Below are 18,862 nucleotides of genomic sequence, written 5' to 3'. Positions count from 1 at the left end.
TGAAAAACTTTCACTTTATGGGATACTAGGGATACCAATTGTGTCAATGAATAACTAAATGACCCCATCTTATCATCGCAATGTTATCCAACAATGCCAATTAGGCCTATGACCTACAGTAAAATGAATGAGAGAGCAGACACGTAACCTCAAGAATGGAGTGTCAGACATTGTTTCTTTTCTCTTCTCCAGGAGAGATTTTTAAAACTCAGAGCTAGCAAATGTTGGCAACGACTCAAGGTGTAGATCTCAACATCTTAGCTGTACCCTTATTAGCCATACTCCACTAGGAAACCTCCCCGTCCTGTTTCTATTGTGCTGAAGGGACCGTGAAAGGTTGAGCCTTTATTACTTATAACCTATCTCAAAAACATCTCTTGGTACCAACAGTTCCAAATATATTGACCGTTATTAATGAACGAGCCGAGTAAAATGTCGATGTTTCTCCTCTATTGAAAATCTTTATTCTACTATTAAACACAAACAAATGTCAAGATTTTTGTAGGAGATTTTTATAGGGGCGGCTCCGCCTAAGAGCCTTTAACTACGAGCCGCTACTGCACTCTACACTTTACTTATCTTATTTTGGTGATAAGAAGCAGTCTCAATATTAAATGCATTCTTTGCCTTTTTACAGATCAGAATGAGGAGAATATTCTTTTTTTTTTCTATCTTTCTTTTTTTTTAAAGAAAAAAAGAAGACTTGAAATCTATGTAGACTTAAATTTATTATTATATTGGCGTGGTTATATACCCTTTCTTAAATTTATATTGAACATGAATCAGTTTTGTCTTGTCTTGACTAACTAACATGGAATCAGCGTAATTCACTATAATATGATGTAGACTTTGTCATGATAGTAGGGCAACAGAATATTCTTGTAAAATCTGTGTCCTGAATTCACTGATTTAAAATGCCGTGCCATCTATTTGAAGACTGGCACTCAACATTTGAAGTAAACAGTGATTAGATCTCACTCAGATTCAGATGTAAACATTAATGTATTAAATGAAATTGTTTGAAATTTTCGATTTGGAACACAGCAGTGTGCTTGCTTCTAATGGTGTACTAGATTATTGATAACAACATGTGTATGTGAAAGCCAGAACTGTTGTAGAATGTGACATTGTAATGAATGTGACATTTGGTAAGAGTGAACTTAATGACATTGTGTTGTATTGTTACACTTGTAGCTGAATTATGTGAACTGAATACTCATTTTGGAACTCGAGGATTGTTATAGTTAAAATTTTTAAAGTTTTTGGTAGCATTACTAAGTAGTATATCAAGCGGGTTGAAGGGCTTAGCTCATCCAAATCAAAGCCCATAAGTGACTAGTGTTAAAAGACCTTGGATTGTGATCTTCAGAATTTTTATTTTAGTTGTCCTACACAGTCAGAATTACTGTGATACTTTGAATCATAATATATAATTTATCTGTAAGTTAGTACACTGATTTTACTACGTGCTTTGCTTTTATCTGGTGACTCCAACGTAATTCTGTACTACTAAAAACATTGTGGTCCATACTAATGTAATGGTATAGAAAACTAACGCTATAGGCAGATTAAGTTTGTTTCTGTCTAACTCTCTGAAAAAAATAATTTCAACTTCCTTATCTAACTACAACTATAAGAATGAACAATATTTATCAAATTCATTCATTCTCAAAATTGTCCAACACAAAATCCCCGAATATGTCAAAATTGGCATTACATTGCTTGGAACATGTACTAAATCAAATGCTTGCAGACATACCGTGCGTTTTTTTTAAAGCACTTCATGCCTTTGCTGCAGCAAAATGAGGGTCGAAAAAAACGTAAGTAGGTCAACTGACTGCAAAATGGTGGACAATTAATATTGGATTCTACTACTGCAGTAATAAATTTAAATTTAAAAGGACTGAACATGTTAAATAGTTTCGACTTCCAAGATAATGACATAGAATTATTATTACTAGACGATTTTAACAATAATAAACGTAATCTTCATCTTACGATGTTGGATGACGTATACACGTCCGTTGATGTGACATATTAATGAATTTAAATACTATTATAGTCACAATCATGCCATGGTATGAAAGAAAAATTTCACAACCTCGAGCGGGATTCGAACCTGCGACTTCCTGTACTCCGGTCAGGCGCTCTACCTCTGAGCAACTCGATAGCTCAGTGGTAGAGCGCCTGACCGGAGTACAGGAAGTCGCAGGTTCGAATCCCGCTCGAGGTTGTGAAATTTTTCTTTCATACCATGGCATGATTGTGACTATAATAGTATTTAAATTCATCAATAATAAACGCTGCAAAAGACCAAAACATGCGTTCTGCCATGCTGGATCGTGCAGCAAACTCGTAAAGTGATGTTTTGATTTGCTGCATGCTTGCAGCAGCACGTTGAAGCAAATGTAATAAAAGAACGGTCTTGCTGCAGTGCTTTACGTCTTGCTTTAAAAAAAAATGCACGGATACTCAGATCAACTGGCCTAGCTCAAGCTGTAGGTGAGTTTGCTTGCTGCTCTTAAGCATAGGTTTGATACCCATTTGGGTTGATTATCTGAGTTTTTTCCGAGGTTTTCCCTGTCTGCGAAGCGAATCCTCGACTTTATCTCGCCATATACCATCTCGCTATCTTGTAGTCCACCTACTACACTAGATAAGCTAGTTGATACATTTTTCATTTGTTTATTTAACGATGCTGTATCAACTATTATTAAGTTATTGAGTGTTGATGGGATTGGTGATAGCGAGATGGTATTTGGCAAGATGAGGCCGAGAATTCGCCATAGATTGCCTGACATTTGCCTTACGGTTGGGGAAAACTTCAGTGAGGGGAGGGGAGGAAATGCCAAACAGGTAATCAGCCCAAGCGGGAATTGAACCCATGCCCAATCGCAACCCCAGATCGGCAGGCAAGCGCCTCAGTAGACTGAGCTATGTCGGTGGTTTAGTTGATACAGCGTCGTTAAATAACCCAATAAAAGTCTTTAGTGTCGTGATTCTGATGGTTGTATAGTTGAGCTTCACCTTACCATATTTTGCTGCAAAATGTACAGAATTCTTTAACCTTATTATCTCTTGAATTTCTAGAACCTGAATGCAGCTAATGTACTATGAGTGATTTGCACCACTCATCCATTGATTAGGAACTAAAACAAGCTTCAAATTGTTGTTTTAAAATTTGCTTAACAAACTACAGCCAACTCCTTATTTGTATGACTACTTCAATATCAGAGACTGAAATGTCTTAGGACTTAAAGCTCCTCTAATAGAAGACATTTTCCACTTTTTAGGCATGTTCACTGGGCAGGCCAATGATCCAGGTGACAGAGGTTTTCTCCTGGAGCTCTGGCTTCCCTGTTGCATCCCAACAAATCCCCCTCATCATCTTGTCTCATCACAGCTTCTTATGGGTAATTAATGAGTACTTAATGTCGTCCCAAAAATTAATGGATATAACCCGTCTGAAGAATCATTGCAGATGGCAGGTAGAGTAAGCTTGGACATAAACATGCGATCGATACTGCATTACGTCACCCTGTTCTGACGTACTATGCACAGCGCTGCAGTAAAGAAATGCCTCGGTTCAGTTCGTTCAGTCTGCTAGTCGGATCGGAAGTGTGTGTGTACACAAGAGCGAATGGAAACTCCGCCGAGACACTCGTCACGCGAAGTCTTACACTCGCAAATCAGAAAAATTATATACAAGGTGCTAAAATTTTGTAAAGAAGAGAAAAAGAAAGGTCTTATCATTCCATTAACGAACGCTGTGAAAAGAATAGCAACGGCGGTGGGGAAGAGTGAAAGAACAATACATACTATAGCCAAGGAGGCGAGGAAGCAAAGCGCAATGGAGGACAATTTTCAACTCCTGGTAAAAGTCCAAAGAAAATTGTACTTGATGATTTTGAAAAATGTGTCATCCGCAGAACTTTTTTGGAGTTTTATGAGAAGAGAAAAGAAATTCCGACCCTACGCAAGCTTCTGAATGCTGTTAAGAAAAAGATACAGTTTAATGACGGAAAAGATACATTCTGGAGGCTGTCAGTTTTGAAACAAATGACCGCACAATCAATAAGCGAAATCAGCAAAAAGTCTGGATAAAATGCTGCCAATCTGTTAAACATATCGAGGACGAATATTGGCATCGTGACGCGTTAATGGAAGAGGACGTAGAAAGGGTAGTAATAAACATAGGCATTGTGAGCAGTGATGAAGATGAGATGGGTTATGACAGGCCAGGTAGCAGCACAGATACAGCAGACGAAGGCAGTTCAACTGATAGTGCAGATGAAATTGAGACCTCTGCCTCGGGCAGCTATTTCTGGAATAAAGTACATGTATATACCGTACATATGACGGAAAAAGTAAATTCAACTATGATATAGGTAATTGTATTTTATTATGTTCATAACAGCTGTTGATGTTTTTATTGTCAGACTGTACCAACATTTCTCCAGCTGACTTGCCAGACATCGAGATGAGCGGATTGCATTCGCGACACACGAGCGCCCTCATCTGAAAACTGCAATGTTTCATCAGATGGGTTATACTTATCGGTTTGAAATGTTCCAATTTTTGTTTTTGTTCATTTGTTTTGTCTTGTCCTACCTCCTGTGCCCTCTTCACAAGAAGTTGTGATTCATTTCTGAATCTCTATATACGTAACGAAAATATTTCTTGTGACTCTACTTTCTATCATGCATTGTAAATGCACTGTGTTTTGACAAAACTTTATTTTTAAACTTTCTTTAGTGAAGAAAATATAAAATCAAATACATGCTTTTTTTATGTTCCTATGCCATATATTTAATTTTAATTAGCTGCGTGTTACATTGCTGTTATCTAAATGAGTAATATTTTGCTTGCATTAATATAAAAGTGCTTGATTAGTACTGTATTCAGAAGATCAAGTCCCAAGGTCTTACCACTATTCTGACACATGCTAAAGCAATTGAAATATGTTTTTGTAGAATTTCCTGCATTTCAGAATAACCTGGGAGGGGGTCTTTCCATCCCAGTGGCACACTTAAAGGTACTTGGAATAAAAATGGAAATATCTTTTAATTTTTCTTATCACTTGGAGCCACTTTAGCTTGCACTGCCATTAAGTTGTAAGTGAAAGAATGATGTCGGCAAACACTTAAAATCAATTAAAAGCATCCATCCTCTTACTGCGTAGTCCCTCTACTAGAATTTAATTTGTGTATATATAACACATATACACTTTTTCACTACCAGTGTTATTATTTCATAACATTCCACGTTTTCATTTGAATTGCTAGTAATTTGTATATTGGAAATAATTTCTGAAGCATTTTAATTGCTTTCATTCAGCACTGCTGTTATAAGATACATTATAGGCCCTGTACCTACATATTCATGTCATAGGTTGAATGCAGAGGTTATGTAGAAAGGTAAAGTAATTTAAAACTCCTTCACTCCCTCCCCCTCTCAGTCCCACAACTTACTAGTAAAGAAAATTAGATAAAGAATAAATTATATATATGTAATTTTGATTGTTGAATATAAATATAACTACTATTGTATGAGAGTCGTTTTATCAGATAATGTGCTATTATTGTGTGTTTTGTCTGGAATTTTTCAGTGATATTTTCATACCATTATTGACGCAACTTTTGATCCAAACAGTTACATACAAGAAGGCTTGTAAGTCCTAAATAATTAAAAGAAATAAGAAATGTGTGTATATTTTGAAATGTGTGTAGACAATACAGTCATCATTATAGTGTTTTGAAGGGTAAAAATTACTTCTTGTTAATAGAACTCGTTTGAACTTCCTCCATTTTCAATCCTAACCTCCAGTTATATACAGTATTTTTAATGGTGATTGGTGGATCTGCAAACTGTTATTTGTCCAAATATTTTAATTCATATTAGTATTGCAGTTGTAACTGTTAACGTATGGAAATAAAAATTCATATCAATATGCATGAATATTTTAGTTAAATTGGATATGTGTATATTATAAATATTGTAATAGATACTGGAAGAATATGAACAATACTGAAATCTGAAGCTGTGATTCAGCAGATTCCTCTGACAAGTTGAGATATCCTTATAAATTCTAACGATATAACTGTGTAAAAACTGAAGGAAACTTGTTTTCTGCCCATCATGTATTAAATTGCATCAGGATTTTATGTTTGAGTGTGTGTTCAGTGGCAGCCATTTTGCTTTCTTTCAAATATTACCGATCTTCAATGTAACCAAAGCCAATCGTCACACATTGAGCTGACCCCTCCACTACGACTGTATGGACTTACAGCCTCCCTGTAAAGTGACGAAACTTCAATGTAAGTGGGCTCATTCAATTAAACCAAGTGCATAAACCACAAGATGAATGATTCTTTGATGTATCGACTGTAAATTATCAATTTTCTTTTTATGAAATAAGAAATTTAAGTTTTTGTACGTATAGGCATATGTCATTCTATTCATACTCAGAACATATTTCACCAGTCATTGGTCTTATTCCTTCATAATTGAACAATTTTGAAATGTTATGTGAAAATAGTCAATACTTGAGAAGCATGTAGTTTAAATACAGTGAAACCTGTTCAAGACGGAAGTGACATGGTCCTAATTTTTTTTTTCGTTGTGGACAGGTTTCCGTATTATTCAGGTGTGACATTAAAATGGAATATTTTATCATTCTTATACATGAAAAACAAAACGGCATGCCGCAAACTGCAAGAAGTACAAAATATTCTGTTTAACACTTACTTACTTACTTACTGGCTTTTAAGGAACCCGGAGGTTCATTGCCGCCCTCACATAAGCCCGCCATTGGTCCCTATCCTGAGCAAGATTAATCCAGTCCCTACCATCATATCCCACCTCCCTCAAATCCATTTTAATATTATCTTCCCATCTACGTCTCGGCCTCCCCAAAGGTCTTTTCCCCTCTGGCCTCCCAACTAATACTCTATATGCATTTCTGGATTCGCCCATACGTGCCACACGCCCTGCCCATCTCAAACGTCTGGATTTAATGTTCCTAATCTTTTCTTTTATGTACAAAGAATCCTGTTCCTAATTGGTGATTAATGTTTCCTTCCCCATAATACAACAAGTAATCGCCTATTTGTGATATGCCATTCCCATCTAACCTAACCTCTTGTACTCCCACGAAGTCTATTCTATATCTAGCTAGTTCTTTTGCTACTAATGTTACCCCTCCTGTTCTATAAAGACTAGTTACGTTCCATGTACCAAATCGTATAACCTTATTCCTTTGCTGTGGTCGTGCCGGAGAATCAGTCCCATTCCGAGGCTTATTGTTAGGTTTCGTAACAAGCTGTTTTTTACGGTGATGGGTTGTTAGCCCTTCGCCCAACCCCCAAGCTGGAGGACCACTCCTTATCGGCTGTCCACGACTGCTTATTCAATATATTCGCTGCTACCCTCCATATCTGGAGGCCGTCTCCTCTATCCGCAACCTGAGGACACGCCATGCCGTTGTGATACTCACTTTAAATCAGCTTTCTGTCACTTATTCCGTTGGTGAGATTAGTAAATTTCATTCAATTGAATATTTAACACTACTATAATACCGTTCTGTATATCACTGCATATTATTAATTAATTGGACTAGGAGCCATCCATTAGAAGCCTTGAATTCTGGCTTATCTAATATCTTTCCCGATCAATGGCTTGCTTTGCAGAATAAGTCCAGAAATTGGCTTGTTCTTTGAAGGGTCCTGAAGAACTCAATCCCACAACAGTTCATTTATTTCCACATAAACAGTTGCTTTCTGGTTCCTTTTATGTCACCAATATTGGCCGCAAGCCACTCACTCATTATGATCTTTATCTATAAATTGTCACATCTGAGTTTTCCACACCTGTACTTCAATATTATTTCACATACTTTTCGTTTCTAATTTTCCTTTAACTCTATAACTATATCAGTGTGAAGCATTGAAAATCTGTGAAGGGACTCATCTATCTAGCCAACAGGGTAATAAAATTTATGACCGACAGGCCAACACACTCTCGTACCCTCTAAAATTTTGCAAAGAGAACTTGTTTTTATCTTAATGACCTACATATTTCGTATATTCCTTGAAATTGCACACTGTTTCAATATATAGTGTGTCCAAAGTATTATTTCCGTTTTGAACAGTAGCAGGCAGTTTCTGTTTCTGCATTGGACAGTTTCCGTTTTATTCAGGAAAAAATACACATACAGTCTTACTAATAAACCGTGTATAGTTTTTATACGAGACTTATGCAGAGTTGAGACAGAAAACGTTACTAATAAACCGTGAACAAGCTATGGACATATAAACAGGCTGTAACTATACAATGGGAATTGCTTTGCAGTAGTTATATACACGAAACCCCTTGTTTAAGCGTTGTATATAGAGAAAAAATGGCCGCCCCTCTAACAGCTGTTCGTATCGACTGTCATTTTATGATGATGGTTACCTTGTAACCACAGAAGAACAAACCAAAGAGCACAGAATAATAAGAATAATATTGCTGTAGCTTGTACTCTTTGACCAAAATGTAGTGTGGTAATCGATTAGAGCCAGTTGTACTATCGATATTTAACATGCCACACTAGAGCCCTCTACTGGATGCAATAGAGAACCTCAGATATTCTATTACCTTTCATAATGAAGTAATGATGAAACTATGACGTAGCTGTGTAACAGTCATACTGTTATACACGACGTATGTAGTGATTATTAGTAAGGAATTTACACACGACTTATAAACGAGCTACTCATTGTATAAGTATAAGACAGTTAAACGTCTGTATATAGAGTTTTTATTAGTAAGACCGATAATACATACGAATTTCGCCGGGACCAATAAATTGTTCCGAAATAGACAGGATTCCTGATTATTCAGGTTCTGATTTGAACAGGTTTCACTGTAATTTGTAAGAAACTACATACGACTCTGTTTAGATTTGAACTTCTGTTTGAATATAAGAATCTTCATTTTAAATATTTCTTGTATACCACTACAAAAGAAAATTTGTCTCATACAAGCAAAACCCACACACTGCTCTGCACTTGTTACCAGAAATATTCAGGTTACCATTTTATTATTAGTAAACAGGATAAATTGTTTATGTTCCGTGGACAAAAATAAATTAAAATCTAGTATAAAATTAGCTCTTTACATGGACTAAATAAAGTTTAAGTAGGGCTATAGATTACCGTGGCTCACTCAAATACGTAATTAAAAATGTTTGGACAGTATATAAAGTTTTCTGTGTATAAGGATGTTTTAATCCTACCATATTGCGCATTTATGCTCTGTCCTGAATTCACTCTGAAGTTACCATAATAATATATAGACTATGTCCATCTAGAAGAGCTACACTTTCCAATGGAGAAAGAATTAAATACCCCCCCCCCCCCCGGAATAAGGGTATATGTACATGGTTTCCCTATGTACTTACACCCTTATTCCGGGGAGATTATTCAGTTATTCAAATCGGTTAACTATCTTCTGATATTACTTCATACAAAAACACACTCTCTAATTACATATTAATATTGATAAACATTTATATGCATACAGATTACAATAGTAGTGTTAATTAAACATCTTCCTTTGTTGTGCAAGGCCATCTTAAACGAGTCCTTTGTTTTCACTTCATTGTGTTAGTCTGACTGAGGCAACACTGATATAAAAAGCCTTGTTATTTTAAAACTCATATATCTCGTTAAATATCAATCCTATCAAAATTTTGCACAGGATAAAACTTGTCAGAAACATGTTTAAAGAAAGCTTTTGTAATGTAACATTTTTCTAAAAAACTCAATAATAAGCGAGATATTTCGATCTATTTACTTCAGGCTCCCTTATAACCCTCCTTTTAAAGAAATAATTTTGAAAGCCGTATAGCTTAAAATTTAAGTGGAATGCAACGTAATTTATATTTCAGTTTTCATTTAAATTGATGGTGAGATACAGTGCATAATCATTCTTCCCATTACCATTTCTTTTATAGACCAATGTTATAAATTTTATAAGTTTTTGGTGGTTAGAAAGGGATAATATGTCAATGAAAATTAGCATAAATTAATTAATGATGTTAGCTTCAAGAAACTACAACATGCTACAAAATTAAATTAATCAAGTAGTTGATAAATTAATTAAATTATTTGTCAACACGTCACACCGTTTTCATTGTGTACTAATATTGTTCAAGTCTTTAAGATCACACATACTACTACTACTACTACTACTACTACTACTACTACTACTACTACTACTACTACTACTACTACTACTACTACTACTACTACTACTACTACTACTACTACTACTACTTCTTCTTCTTCTTCTTCTTCTTCTTCCTCTTCTTCTTCTTCCTCTTCTTCTTCTTCTTCTTCTTCTTCTTCTTATTATCACGTATTAAGCCTAGTGGCCTGTTATGGTCTCACTCCATCGTTTAGTTAGATTTATGAACTTGAAAAAAATTGGAAAGTTATTTAGGTATTACTAGTAAATATGTTGGGACTGGCCTTGTCTTATGGAAAAAGAATTTACCGGACTGTGGTCTCTCAAAGGTTGAGAATCACTGTTTTAGTGAAATGTTAGTATTCAGTCATTGCAGCTTTTTCCCTTCTGAAAGGCTTTGAATATACTCTCATAATTGTAAAATCAGGCACTGAATAATAACTTCCATATAAAATGAAAGAAAAAGGAATCTATACATTAAGTGATTTTTGTTTATGTTTGTAGTATCATGTCATAACTTTGTAATGCCACAAAATTCGATCTGTTTCTCGTATTTGACAACACAGTAATCTTTCCAAATCGTTTTATTTGCGCAATTTCAGAATAAAAGTAGTATCAGAAGAAAAGTCATTGAACGCAGCTGAGCAAATAGAATTTTATTATATATATTTATATAAGTTGTCATACATTTTGTGTCGAAACCAAATTGGAAGAACAGTTTCAGAGGACCAATGTTTTTGATTATACATCAAATTTGATCAGTTTCCATGGATAAATCACCAACTATATTCTCTTCTCACGCAGCCTTACATTATAATGACAAAGTCGAGAAAGTGTAAAGTTAAGTCATGTGTGGTCAGTGCACTTGGTTTAACAAGATCTTATTGGAATGCTGCAATCTGTGGGGAGTCTGGAACCACCAGTCAAGTCAGTGATGGAAATTGTAATACATATTGCATAAGTTAATGTGGTAAAGGATTCTGCCTTTCCAGACATCATCTTGATTTGAAAAATTACGTTCACTTTACTCAATGACATTTAGTAGACTGGGAATGCAGTTTAACTGAAATGTAGAATTGTGTGAACTGAAATGTAACTAGTATTGACATTTAATTGTAGTATTACTACATACATAAGGTAGTAACTATATGAATCTTGTAATTTGTGTGTATGTGTAAGTAGTAATGGTTTGGTAAGGTAGAATTCTAACAGTTTTCTTGATTGGCAATGGTCAAAATATATGAAATGCATTTCCGTTTTTTTTTTTTTTGTAATGGTGTTGGGTATTTAAGAATAATATCTAGTCATTCCATATTTGATTTCAAAAGCAGTTTTCTTGAGAGTAGGATATTCTATACACTTGAAGAATCTATGTGTATTTTCTATTTGACAAGTTGAATAGAAAGTATGGTGCATATAAAATACAGAAATATTAGTCGATTTCTAACGATACTTGCTGTTTTAGAGCCAGATGTCATTGGTGTAAATATTAATTCTTATGTGTTTGGTAGGGTTGCATTTTGGGATTGAAAGAAATTCGTAAGGACCTGTTTGATTCTGCAGTGGTTGGACAGATCTTGCAGTGTACAGCAGATTGCATTCCTGGGATGATGTACATACTAGAAGGTATCCCATCTTATTGTGTTTGAGATTTCCACAGATTTATGACTGTTGTAAGAAGAGATAGGGTTTCTTGCTGAGAGTTATAAGCTTTAGGTCAGTCAGTGCCTATATTTTGATGTAATAATATTTTCATTGTAAAAGATTTGCCTGAAAAAGTTGAAATCATAAGGGTTACCACCTTTCAAAGTATAGGATAAGTTAGCTTCTGTGTTGTTGTAACAAGCTACCATCAGTTTGGTTCAAATCCCTAGCAGCACGGACATAATCTCTGATTTAAATTAAAAATTTTCTTGGTTTATTAGCTCAATGAAAAGTAGCTTTATACCTGCAGTTTTCATTGTAGGATATGCACTTATTTTTTTTTAAGTATTCTTTATGAAATTTCATGAAATTAATTTTTATATTTCTGATTACATTTGTTGGTATTAAATGATACTTCGAATTCCAAGCTTCTGTGAAAATCGTATAGGACTAACATTACGGTTTTTCACACATGTTGTACAATATGAGATGTTTTTGAAAGAAGTCTAAATACCCATATATTTGAAACAACTAATTAATTGATAATTTTACGGTCTATATTGTTGTACTTCATTTTGTAACCCACTTTATTGTAATCAATGTCATTCATTATATTGTTAGGATGTTTATCTTTCACTGGATCTTGTATTAATATAGCACATGCACATACATAGATTCTGTATAATTATTATTTGCTTCAAGAGTGTTTTTGAAATACATTTATTCATATATCAATATTATTTGAAAGACAGAGGCTCTCAGTTGCATTGTTAATAGTGAAGATCTCTTTTATAGAAGAAAATATTAATTAATTACGCATGAAAACAAGACATCACATTTCCATTACGTTTCCTGACTTGTTTTTGCTCGTAATATTGTACAAAATAATTTAATTTGGTGGTGTTCCTTTATTTCCATGAAATTAATACAGACATACATTTTTTTTATTTATAATTAGGCTTGTAATGTTGGGGATCGATAGGGTGCATTACGATGGTTTCAAGTGTACTATCCGTTCACCAGTCGGTACTCTAGCATGTGTAAACAGTAGCCTATAACTGCTGAATAATAATGCCGAAGGTTAAAGGTTCTCAAGCACATATTTTTGCAGCGGAATTTGGTGAGTGTTTTGAAGTGAATGTGAGTGAATTCTATGATAATTCTTTTGCACATATCAAAAGGTACGTAAAAATATATCTTTGTAATGCTATGTAGCTTATATTAATTTACTTTTAGAGCTGTCCAGATTTCCCATTATCGATCGCAGAACCAAGTCAATGTCCTCGTACTAGCTCACGTCCCTGGTCTATGTACCAAGCTGCAGTCAACATTTGTAATCGGTCTCCAACATTACAAGTCTATTTATAACTATGACATTGCTAAGAGAGATGGTAACCTCCCTAACCATTTGACTTTCAATATATCAGTAAGGTGCAATATATACAGTGACCTCTAGAATATTATTTTGATTGTTGATAAATAATGTATTTATTTTATTCCTAGTCAGGGTTGTTAACTGTTACAGAACTGTTCAGCTTCTATTTTTAAGATCAATCATTCCTGTTCTGCAAACATTGTAAAGTGTAATAGAGTTCTGTCAAAGTTCCTTGACTCAGATCATGACATTAGTTACATTGTCGATATTTTACACTATCGCATGGGCTTGATCATTCTTGTAATGCGAAGTTTATCATAGTAAAATATTTGAAAATATGACTCATTATATTGCTTTCTATTCTAGAATATTTTGGAAAAAGAAGTGATAATATGTTAGTGTTGTGGCTAAATATCCTTTTTCTTTATTCTATAATATGTTAATGATTTTTAAATGTTCAGTTTTAGAGTTGTTAAGTTAAACAACCCAATGAGCAGAAATGGATTTATTCTTCAATTCGGTATCAAAGTGTTAGTAACATGGTAAGCTTTAAACCACGTGGTATATATTGCTGGTATTTGGGTAAAGGGAGATTAGTCATAAAAATGAGTTTCGAGTTAAATGAAAATTAAACATTTGATACTTATTGCAAATAATTTTCTACACAAATGAAACACATCACATGCTTGTATTATTTTGTTTTTTTGCACATGTGTATTCCCCTGGGGAACAGAACTCCACTTTCACAAAACATTACTTAATCCCCTTTGCCCGAACACCATCGATATATTTATGACATATTGTGTTTAGGGTTGCCAGATTCTAAAAATATCCAAGAGGGACATTTCACTGAAATTGATATACAGTGTAGCCTATCTATCTTTGATTAAATAATTATTTTTCAACATTTTAACGAATACTTATTGCATTTGTTGTAATTTACAATATTGTGTCATTTAATGTGACAATTTAATATATAATATGTTTGTTAAGTATTTAGATTAAGTTTGTATTTTGATATTTAAGGTGCTCAGCGCACAAATGGCCCAACCCCAAATTTGCATTTGAGTTTACTGCTTTAAAGAGTTTTTCATAATGTTCTCTTCAAAGTATAAATCGGTCTAAACATCATTCCCAGTTTTTTCAGGAGATTTCAGCACAATTTTCGTTTGTGAATCACATTTCGCACACTGTTACAAAGAGGTATAGTGGAAATATGATATTGTGGGTTGGGCCATTTGTGCACCGAGTGCCTCATTTAGATGTTAAAGTCGTAGGAGAATATTCCTTTAAATCTGCATATCTCTCAAGTCTGAACATGGTGCGTGGTGCGTTTGTTTTGTGTCATGCGGGAATTCTAATTCTGCGTAGGGAAGCAGGATATTTTGCATCCTGTGATGGGTATAAGTGGGACACGGGAAAATTTCCTGAAAATCGGATATGTCCTGCCATATCGGGACATCTGGCAACCCTAATTGTGTTTTGATTAAAGTGGATATTTTTCTTATCAAATGCCTCCTAAGTTTTCCTTGACTGTTATCAACCCTGATTATAAGTGGGTATTTAGATATCATATTGACAGTGTCACATGGCCTGCCATCTTACACTTTTGATTGAGACTATTTAACAATATAGTTTACGTTAATGTGTTGTGTTGATAATTTGAGTCTGTCATTTTCTCAGAATAATAAATCAAATTATATTGCAGAGGTGTACGTTTTGGATATATAAATTAAGATAATAGAGAAGTTGCATTCTCGAATTTTTGCAATAATGTGTGTGTCTTGGTCTTAAACTACCATAAAGTAAACACTTTCGATATATGTGTCCTATAGACTACAGTAATACGTACATAAACATCTAAGTATTGTGTCACCATCGTTGCTGTCATTTTTATTCAGTAACATATAACGTTGAAGCCTGATGTTACACGTTTTAAAAAGTGAACCCTTAATTATTACAAACGTGTATTTTGGATGTAATCGTGACCTGTGTTTACTTTCAAAGCTGGCGAGTAGCATCCTTTTTATTTCTCAATTAATGTATAATGATATCTTGTTCAGCATTCTTATGGTAACACAATGCTTTGATCGTACATGGTAACTGGTATCACCAACATGTACATTTTGTAAACATGCTTGGTTTCTTAGTCCTATCTCTACCCGTTAGAATATGCTGTAATTTATTTAATGGAAAGAAAGTATTGTTACCCAGTATTCCTCTAATAAAGCAAGATATCAACATTATAAATACAATATTTAATTTAATGCTTATTGCTTTTAAGTACGTACATTTTAAATACATGATATAATCGTGTTCATTTGGGAAAAAGTATCTTTCATTTGTTATAATCAAGTTTTCATTTTGATACAGTATTCCTATGTAAATATACTATTATAATAATACAATTATCTTCTCTCGTTATCATTTTCAGACGTCCTAAATAGCCTGGTGGTTGAAATGCTTGCTTCACTGTGTGGGTTGAATTTTGGTCTTCGGCAATGGCGAAAAGCTGAGAAGAAAGTAAATATGGGGGTTTGTGGCTTATAAGAGACTCTTTCAGCATTCGATCCACTAAGACCGTAGATCTGACCGAATCACACCTTCACTAAATATGCTGTCCTGGGCCCGTCTCAAAGAGCGAAGAACTATTCACTCTCTCACTTTACTCTTCAATATTCTTCAAACCTCTAACCCTAGCTACTTAGCTTCCCGTTTTCAACATTTGTCTTCATATCACGAAATAGATACTCGCTCACAACACCATATCACACTCTCCATTCCTAAACACAGAACATCCTTCTACTCTTCATCTTTCACAGTCTCTGCAGCTCATCTCTGGAACTCTCTACCATAACATGTCAGAGACTGTCGGACATTGTCTAGTTTCAAAAATAAATTAATATTGCACTTTTTGAATTAGATTCCTTTCAGTTATAAGCCCTTTTCTCTGCCATAGTTTTGTAAAAATATAGGCTATATAATTTCTTTTTCCTTCCTTTCCCCTTTTTGTTCTCTTTATCAGCCGATGAATTTATTATCATAGCCTTTTTATCATGAATTTTATTTAATTTTCGTATTTCTTTTCTTTTTTATTATTATTTGATTACATTCCATTTTGATATATTCTTCCTTACATTTTTCCATATTAACCATTTGTACTAAATGAATTGCTTTCACTATATTCCAATGTATTTTACTTTCTTTTTTTTTATGGTATTATTTTCATGTTGTTTAGTGTCGATTTTATTATGCTATTATTATTATTATTATTATTATTATTATTATTATTATTTTCTTTTTTTTGTAATATGTTAATATTCTGTTCTTTAACCTTTAATTATTATTATTATTATTATTATTATTATTTTTATTTTTTATTTTTTATTTTTTTTGTAATATGTTAGTATTCTGTTCTTTAACTTTTTGTTAAATTTTCACTGCTTGTATACTTTGTGACCTGGTAGAGTGTAAGAGAAGGCCCTATGGCCTTAACTCTGCCAGTATAAATAAAGAATTATTATTATTATTATTATTATTATTATTATTATTATTATTATTATAGTTATTAAGACAAAAAGAAAATCCTCAGTGGGCTTTGCAACACCTACCTACATGCAGACTTGTGCCAGCCACCTCTTGATGGGCTCCATATATCTAACAGTATGAAGTGTGAAAATGTATCTAATAATGTCTTCATGTATCATACTATAGTGCTCTCGTCTTACAGGAAACTAGATTGCAACAGAACCCCAGTGTACATTTTCCTGCTTGTCGTGTTTACATCGGTGGGGAGCATGTTTTGTTACTACCGGCAAATCAAGACATTTAGCAACTACAGAATAAAATATGTCCACGCAAGATTTTGTAGGAATGCTAGCTAGAGTCAGGGTATTTACGAGCAATTCTTTGAACGCATCTTATATAGTTATCTTTTTTCATGTAAAATTCCACCAAATAAATTTGCTGTTCAACTGTATACTTCATTTTCCAATTGATTACTTAATATACAAGCAACAATCATCACACACACATTCCGGTACAATTCTCAGAAGCAACTAACTGCTGGGATGTTTTTTAGAACTGGCTTCCCACTCTGGGGTTGGAAAAGCAGGAAGTCGGCCAGCGGCAAAATGATGCGAAGTATCCTTCTAAATGTGAGCACTGTGTAGATAAGCATTGTAGTAAACTCAATCTTGCAGGCGCTCTTCACCTTAAAAAGGAATTAAAGTCTACAAGAATTCCAGGAAGGTCATACTTGAATAATATGTGGATGCAGTGGAATCTCAACCAAATATCATCATTTCATTAAACAAGAAACACAAGCACATGAGTTAAGAGTGAGATAACACATTATATTTGTAATATCTTCGTTTCTGTATTGTTCCTTTTACAGAGTTGTTGGAAAAATGTTTTCATTGTTATTCAATAGATAAGCAGTTTGGACTTTTTCCATTATTAGTTGTCAAAAATATGAACACATGACATTTCGAAGAGTGGATCTCTCTTCGTCTTCAGGAGAAAAACCTGTGGGGCTCATTACAAACAGCTAGCCAGTCCACTGTATAGAGAACATACAGTAAAGACACCTAAGCCATTTCGTGGGAACAAATTCTGAGTGTGCATGTCACGAAACCGGGTGTATTATCTGGAACCTCCACCAGATGGATCTCCATCTACAACAGGCTGGCATAATTTAATATTAACTGAAAACATTCATTACTCATCTTTTAATAATTTTAAAGACATGAGGCAAAGGAATGGCAATATAGCCATAATAATAATTACTTCCGTATGCAATCATCATGAAAATATTCACTAATTGACGCTAACGGTCAAGTCACTGTTTGAGGCTTATGTTGGTAAAACTGACCCAAGTACAACATAATACATCATGGCGTCCGTTGCGGTGAAGTGCGAACATGAACGTCAACAATGGATATAAGTATTTTGACTTCCATGCGACATAATATTAATGATAGATAATATACATACAAGATTATTCGTATTACTGACCAATAAAATAAATAAATAAATATTTTACTAATATTTTGATAGTGGTTTGATACTAGCGACATAGTTGAATTCATTGAGAACTAGACCTTACTGAGCTTGAATTTAGTACCAACAACATCAAAGGTGCCGACAAGAGTTGTCCCTACTGATTCTTCTTATACTGTGGCCTGTCTGTCTGATCCTGTTTGTAACGATTCCCACAGTAGGTTTTTCACCTGAAGACGAAGAGATATTCACTCTTCGAAACATTTTGTGTTTATATTTTCAGTAGAAAAAATCTGAACTCATCTATTGAACAATTCATTGTTGCTCTCCCCCTCATTCAGATTATTATTATTATTATTATTATTATTATTATTATTATTATTATTATTATTATTATTCTCCTCGTCCTCTAGCCTGCCTGCTATGGACCAAGTTGAAATAATTGATTTACTTTAACCCTTTTTCGGTATTCTATGTGTGTCTTTCCTTTCTTCATTTGGAAGCTCGGAAATGCTTTAAGTTTCTTCTTAAGAAGTTCATGTTCTTGGATGTCTTCCTGAGTAATCATCACTTCTTGTCAGGAGCGTATATCGCGGGTGTTCAAGGTGTGTG

At 34.2% G+C, this 18,862-nt stretch overlaps 1 protein-coding gene across 2 annotated transcripts in view; it reads left to right on the top strand.

Moving 5' to 3' along the window:
- Rop (Syntaxin-binding protein Rop) overlaps nucleotides 1–15,657 on the top strand; it is a 105,704-nt gene extending 90,047 nt beyond the window's left edge. For both annotated transcript variants that reach the window (XM_069834136.1, XM_069834135.1), the window contains exon 13: nucleotides 3,294–15,657. In XM_069834136.1, the coding sequence (XP_069690237.1) occupies nucleotides 3,294–3,318 (25 nt within the window). In that variant the 3' untranslated portion in view covers nucleotides 3,319–15,657. The remainder of the gene's footprint in view (nucleotides 1–3,293) is intronic.
- Nucleotides 15,658–18,862: the final 3,205 nt, after the last annotated feature.

The sequence above is a fragment of the Periplaneta americana genome, chromosome 8, assembly GCF_040183065.1.
Source record: "Periplaneta americana isolate PAMFEO1 chromosome 8, P.americana_PAMFEO1_priV1, whole genome shotgun sequence".
Classification (NCBI taxonomy): domain Eukaryota; kingdom Metazoa; phylum Arthropoda; class Insecta; order Blattodea; family Blattidae; genus Periplaneta; species Periplaneta americana.
Note: the sequence above shows the minus strand (reverse complement) of the source record. Positions and strands in the feature narration are given on the sequence as shown.